The 6,964-nt window shown below is 40.5% G+C and overlaps 1 protein-coding gene across 1 annotated transcript; it reads left to right on the top strand.

Moving 5' to 3' along the window:
• The first annotated feature begins 2,836 nt into the window (after positions 1-2,836).
• Positions 2,837-6,703, top strand: LOC108920037 (vesicle-associated membrane protein 7-like). The gene is made up of 7 exons (XM_018728489.2): positions 2,837-3,138; positions 3,436-3,493; positions 3,872-4,015; positions 4,646-4,736; positions 5,215-5,282; positions 5,373-5,465; positions 5,764-6,703. Exons 1-7 carry the CDS (start codon positions 2,987-2,989, stop codon positions 5,833-5,835), a joined length of 678 nt encoding a protein of 225 aa, XP_018584005.1. The 5' UTR covers positions 2,837-2,986; the 3' UTR covers positions 5,836-6,703.
• The last annotated feature ends 261 nt before the right edge of the window (positions 6,704-6,964 follow it).

Genomic DNA, 6,964 nt, shown 5'->3' with positions numbered 1-6,964 from the left:
TGTCCCATATGCAATAAATAAAACATATTTTATTATATTTAGCCTCTAAAGTTCTTTAATCAAAATAACACCATGGCATTACTTAGGTTCATGAGGGGAAAGGTAAAAATACAGTCAAGTGTTTGCATGCAGTGTAAAAAAAAAATACATTCGAACAAGGACAAAACTCTCCTTAAAGCCTGAATAATCTCACAAGTACTCTCAGATCCTTTCTTCAATGGAAACAAAGCATTAAGCCCTCCAGCATTTGCAGGTAATTTTCAGTCATTGGGTTGCTTGGTTCAGGGACAGTTGGTCATGTTATAGTACCCTGGGATTGCTTCAAACACATATGAAGACAAAATCCAAATACAGTGTAGGGCAGCGAAGTGTACTGACAGCTGACTTGACACCTAGAAACTACTAAGAATGCAACAGCAATCCTTAACAAACTAAGGACAGTATATGGGGAATGAACGTCTAAACACTGATTCAGCTTTCAACACACAAACTGATTGTCGTGGTTTTTACAGTCCAGCATATCTGTTCAGGCATGCACATGCAGCATGGTCTTTCAGTCTTAAACCTGACAAACAGGAAGCTCCCCTCCCGTAAATTGGCATACAAGGCAGTCCAGATTCACACTGTGATCTGTGGTGTCTGCATTGAAGGAGAGCTTTGATCGACTGAACGACCACAGAGACCAAAAAAGCCAGACCCTCTAGCCATCACAAGAGACCAGCATTCTTACAGATTAGAGAGTATCTTACTGTTTCTCTGGGCCTCCTGAACATGATACTCCACAGTCTAGGACATGGTATTTTTTCAAGGACACCCTATGCCACCCTTTTAAAAGCAGTAGTTAGCTAATGTACTTCATTTAAACAAAGCAGTAACAGAAAATAAAACATTTATTAAATCCATTTTGTTAGATTATGATGCAATTTCATCAGGTTAAAAAGCCAAAATGCAGACCTCCCCACACAATACATATATCCATACTGCTGACCCAGTTCAGTGGAAGCAATATTTTAATACACACTGCATCACAGGAGGTCCTCTAAGTACACAAGTGAGTTTATAATGTTGCTGAAGGCTGTCAGCCTACTGTAATATGATCTCAAAAGAGATGGACCAGCATGGTATCTGGAGCGTATCTAAACTACACAGGAGTCTTTAGAAACAGAGAATATTCCCTAACTACAGCAACATGGTGTGAAAGTCTTCAATGTCAGCATGTCTCCATTACCATAACCTTAAGTAGTGTGCAGACTGTGATTCAGTGGTCAGCAAGTGCTCCTTTTTAAGGCACTGACTGTGCTCACAGTTAAACAGTGTAACAGTTTTGGATTATTTTGCAAGGCTGTTCTTAGCATTTCAAGACCAAAGCAGGTAAGCGGTTGCCTTTCTTTAGAGACTAACATAATTTCTTTCTGTCATAGTACCCCTGTCCAGATAAAAGGAACTAAAGAGATTGTTTCTGAACTCTGTAACACATGATGATGAGAGTGATTAAACAATCACATCTGAAATTAAAAAATCCCTGTCCTTTTCAAAAGCAAGATGTGTGGCAATAGTAAAAGTTATTTTCACTAAAGGGTGCATGACACCAAGGCGAAGAGTGCTTCAGTTTCTCTTATAATTTTTTTTTATATCTAGGCAAATTTCAGAAAAGGACAAAACAACCAAAAAAGTTCCAAAAAGATATACTTCCCTTAACACTTAACAAGTGTTAAAACCACCTGCTCCAGAGTGACTGGCATATAAATATATATATATATATGTATATATACATAGCAATTCTTACAGTGTACCTTCTGCCCCAGAAGTCAATCATGACATAAAGCTACGAAGGTTTCCGCTTCCGATCCAGGTGTTTGGCTAGGCTTCCTTAAGCCTTATGCCAGAGAAGCAAACTGTAAAGATGGTGCCTGATCAGTATTACACACTATACAATGTTTTGGTCCTCAGATACATGTTGCCGGGTAGGCTCCGGCTCCGGCTTGCCGCGACCCTGCTTCGGACAAGCGGTTGTAGACATTGCATTGCATTCGTACAACTCCATGACGCTGAGCAAGATGCAGCCTGCTCATTTTATAATGACATCTGTGTCATTACAAACAGATTTTTTTTAGCTATGGAGGTTAATAAAAAAAAAAAAAAAAAAAAAGTTTAAATGGTATCAAAAGGTCATAATGCCAAACTACTAAAACTCCACTGTTCTCTAGGAACTATAGCAGTTTGTTGGAAGGTCTTGTAGGTTTTTGCAGGGTGCGGCCATCATGTCTCAGTGTTAGAATGAAAAACGATTCGAGCAGATGAATCCAAGCTGGAGTAAGAAACACTGCAGGGTGGACTCTGTTATGGTTACAAACAAAATCGCTTTGGCTTGTATCGCAGCCAGAGCTGGCAAAATGTACTGCTGTGGTCCTGGGGCCTAGTTTGGTGAAACCAATGCTTCTTCTGCCCTCTACTGTGTGTAACCCAGCTCAGAAATTCAATACTCTTGTGTTTCGAGCCTGACAAGCCGCTCACTAGCTGTTTGAGCTGGATGATGAGCTCAGTCAAGTTAGTCATGAGCTAGTAAACCAGTTTACTAGGATTAATTAAACAAACATTTAAGCTTTTTGACCAGTTTGGTTAAAATAGATCTGTATACGTGTCTTTCTACAAGTCTTACTCTACTGTTCACGGTATAAGTGGCGTCAGAGCATCTCATAAAACTCGTAAGCTGAAAATAGCATAATTTAAGAGGGTATAACCAAATTAAGTGACACGGGGTTCGTTATCTGCGCCGAAACGAACACAGGCATATGACGCGGTTCTGTCGTCCGCCCCCACAGCGTTGGAGCCAAACGTTATTTGAGTCAACCGCTGAATTAATGTGACCACAACTCTTTTTACCCAGTAAGGTTGAAACGCCGGTGGTTCTATGCAGCCGCGTGCTGCCGTTGGTCTGAAGTAAACTCACCCGCCCGCGTGCAGCCCCTAATCACGCGCCGGCGCCATGGCAGTGCTGTTCGCGGCAGTAGCGCGCGGCCGCACAGTGCTGGCCCAGCACGCGAGCTCGGCGGGAAACTTCTCGTCGGTGACTGAGAAGGCGCTGAGTAAGATTATGGAACAGAAGCAGCACCAGAAGCTCACCTTCTCTCACGAAAGGTAGAGGGTTCTCCCTGGAGCGAGGTCATCATCATGGAGAAAAGACTCTGGAGAGTGAAACTTTAAGTGTATTTGTACTGGCGCGGTTGGAAAACCTAACACACACATGATTGAAATACTATTTTTATATATCCCTCGAGCTCACCACACAAATGTACCAGAGATATGTAGGAAAACCATTCCATACACTCAATTGAGATTTATGTTATTATTGTAGCCTATTTTTTGTGGGTATTAGTTACCTGCGACCTGTTTGTATACTAACTTTGGTGTTCAAAACCTCCTCTCTTCTTCAAGTTTCCTCATTCACTACATCTGCCAAGATAAGATTATATGCCTGTGCGTCACAGACACTGTAAGTTTGATTTTTTTGCTTGTTGTTATTTTTCCAAGGTTGTAAGTGAAGGACTTTACATTCACCAGCAGAAATGAGGAAAATGTGTCAGAGAAAGCATTAAAGATGATAGTCTGGTGTCCTTGAGTTGTATGTTAACTAAGAGACAATGTCTATAAAATGGTTTATTTTACCATTAAACTGATATAGTGTTCATATTTGTACTTTTTTTTTTCAGTAAACAACCTGCCAAAAGTTGGCTGAGTGTTTAGAGGACTTGATTTTGAAAATGTATGTAGTTGTAGGCAGTAAAGTATCTAGTTACGATATAATTTCCCAGCTGTAAGTCATTTGAAGGACATCATGAACAAAATGCTTCTGGATTCGTTCTCAATATAGCAGGAGGACCCTGAGAAGTCGCAAGTGTTCTGCTTTCTTGGCCAGATGAAGAAATGTTTCCAGATGACCTACGGGTCACAAGCACAGATGGTTCTACCCAGGGATGTGGAGAGGGACTTCTCTAGCACAATTGCCACCCTGATGGTGAGTACATCAGGACAGCAGTACTCTCGCACTCCCTTCCACCTTAATTTCGGTCACCAAGCTTTTTAAACCTCACCACGAATGGATCACCTTTGTCATATCTGCTTTGGATTTGCAAACTGCCTTGAAACTGCAAAATTCTTTGTAGTATTCTAGTAATGTTATTAGTAATAATATGCCAGGTAGCAAGTAGCATAGTTGTTAAAGCTGTGGTTTTGCAATCAAGAACCCCAGTTTGAATCCCACCTCCTGCTGTAATACCTTTGGTCAAAGTACTTACCATAAAATAATGCAGTAAAATTCTGCTGCTTTATACTTATGTAGGTAACTGTAAATAGTTTAATATACAACCATAATATTAAAGGTCAGTTTGGAGAAAAGTGTCAGCTAAAGGACTAAATATGAGGTTAAGTCAAACTATCCACAGTATTTTTCCTTTAACCAGACTTTTAACGTTGTGGATACTGTTTGACTTGCTTTCGTAATACATGCTGAATAACCTAAATGGATGCCTTGTCATTTTAATCCTTCATTTAGTAGCTTGTGTTACCTAGTTCTCTAGACTGATTTGTTTCCTGGACAGTAATGTTGAATGCTTTCTTTTTCCCTCAACCTCCATGAACCTGATAGAAAAACTATTCAAACTATCTGAGTCTGGACCGTTTGAGGGAGATGCAGATGCAGATGGAGGAGCTGAAGGAAATCATGGTGCACAATATTGGTGAGCATGGCACTCATGAGGGTCTGTGTAATTTAATGTTGACTTATCATATCTACACACACACACACACACACACGCGCATTTTCAGAACCGCTTGTCCCAAGTGGGGTCACGGGGAACCGGAGCCTACCCAGCAACTCATATCTATGTTTTATTAAAAAGTTACACTTGGTGTAATGCAGTAGTATGATGCAGCTCATTAGGAATGCTATAGTGCATTTTGTATCTGTGAAAACAGGTTAGCTGTAACCAAAACACAGCTGGACTTTATAGACATATCTTAACACATCTGTGATGAGCTGTGCAATCCACCTATAGTTTATCAACTTTTTCAGGACTTAAAATATTTGTAGCTGTATTCAAGAGAGGCACGGAGATGGCAGATATAACTTTGATATCCGCTGTTACAAACATTGTGGTGGAACAGCCTATGATTTACCATACATTGTCACCAGTTCCTGTCGTTGCACTCCCACAGACCTGTTGGCCCAGCGGGGGGAGAAGTTGGATGTACTGATTGATAAGACAGACAACTTGGCATTCTCGGTAAGGGTAGCATGTCTTCCTTGTACTGTGTTGGTAAACCTGAGGGGGGCAGCAGTGATTCACTTCCTGAACTCATCTCCACTCTGCCAGGCTGTCACCTTCAAGACTACAAGCCACAACCTGGCACGTGTACTGTGGATGAGAAACGTCAAGCTGACTGTTGTTGCTGTCTTGGTGGCTATTGTGAGTGGATGTCCTGAACATGTTGTTCCCTTGGTTTTTTAATAAACACCTACTAACATAGCTGTCATTGATACATTTTGTCCATTCTTTCTAAAATTATGTATGTAATAGCAGTGTGCAACTACAAAAGCATTAGCAATCCAAAGTGTATACAATGATTTAAAAAGTCTAACAAAAAGCATTTACTGTAACTAAATTTTTGGCTTACAAGTCCATTTTCTTTGAGCATATCAGCAGCTACTTTGTTTGTAAATATTACTGTAAGTTAGTAATGGATCTGTTTTCTGCCATCTTCTAGACTGTAGTCTACCTGTCTGCATCTGCAGCATGTGGGGGTCCAAGCTGGCCCAGCTGTGTGGCCAAGAAATGAGCTGTGCAGCATCTAGTCTCAGGCCTGCTTACCAAATACTGTTTACCATGGAAGCAGAATTGCTGATGGACTGCTGGTGGCTGAGCCTCTTTGTGCCATTGGTGTAAAGAGCCACTTCAAAGTGTGTATGTCACTAAACATGGTGTTTTATATGGTATAATTTAACTGCTCTTGATGTCTGTAATTTGCATTCTGTAAATAAGGCACATGACATAAATTGGACATTCTAAAACTCAGAAGTGGTTTTTTTTTTTTTTTTTTTAAACCTCCATAGTCTCAAAGAGAATGTGTATGTCTTAGGGAGCAGTCAGTTTGTATCCTGTATTTAGTGCTTCGCTTCACTCTGCCTGAAGCCCAGTTCGCTGCCACTTTCATGTCATTAGTATTTTGCTGTAATAATTGAACTGTTACGGTTCCTGTTATTGCATTGATTGTTTTTCAGTGGACCTACTTTGAGAGTTGTGTGAAACTGGTCATGAGGAGCTCAGTACCCAGAAAAGTCAGACTCCCTCAAAGTGATCAAATCATTCACCATTTGTTTTTTTTTTTGCTTTCAGATGTTTACTGACTGGATTTTAAGCAGCTGTTGAAAGCTTGCATTGAATTTGAAGACCAAAATGCTCCTTTATGCTACATATCAGTTTAAATTTGAGGTTGTGAAAGAATTCAAATGAATATGAACAACCAGGAACCAAACCTTTTTCTCATAAGTCTAAGATGTTTTGTGGACCATATAAGGACTTATCTTTCACATTAAGCTCAAGACCCATGTGGTAAAAATGGTCTGCTGAGTGCTTGGTGTTGTTGGCAGGTAAATATTTCTTTGTACAATTCACTTTAACCACTTTTTATTGTGTAATATTCCTGTTATTTATACATTTCAATAAATAAAATATGCACAGTACCAATTGTTGCGGTGCAGTTTCATTTCACTCAGTATTGTTAACTGCTTGTCCAAGTCAGGGTCATGAGACTATTCTGAACCTGGGGTGCAAGGCTAAGGATGGTAGACCTTGTGGGGGATACCAGTCCATCACAGGGTAGCCTTTCCCCTGCCCTTTTTCCCAAATGGGTGCAACCACCTTCTCCTATGTCAGAGGTGGGCTCCATTCCCCTGCTTTGTTTCCAA

Source organism: Scleropages formosus, chromosome 14 (genome assembly GCF_900964775.1).
Source record: "Scleropages formosus chromosome 14, fSclFor1.1, whole genome shotgun sequence".
NCBI classification, from domain to species: Eukaryota; Metazoa; Chordata; class Actinopteri; order Osteoglossiformes; family Osteoglossidae; genus Scleropages; species Scleropages formosus.
This window is presented reverse-complemented; position numbering and strand designations above follow the sequence as displayed.

Bases quoted from the DNA above. Each gene is read 5' to 3' on its own strand.
- LOC108920037 (XM_018728489.2), top strand. From the start codon at position 2,987: ATGGCAGTGCTGTTCGCGGCAGTAGCGCGCGGCCGCACAGTGCTGGCC. The intron at 4,016-4,645 runs GTGAGTACATCA...TGAACCTGATAG, and splicing joins GCACAATTGCCACCCTGATG to AAAAACTATTCAAACTATCT. The intron at 5,283-5,372 runs GTAAGGGTAGCA...CCACTCTGCCAG, and splicing joins CAGACAACTTGGCATTCTCG to GCTGTCACCTTCAAGACTAC.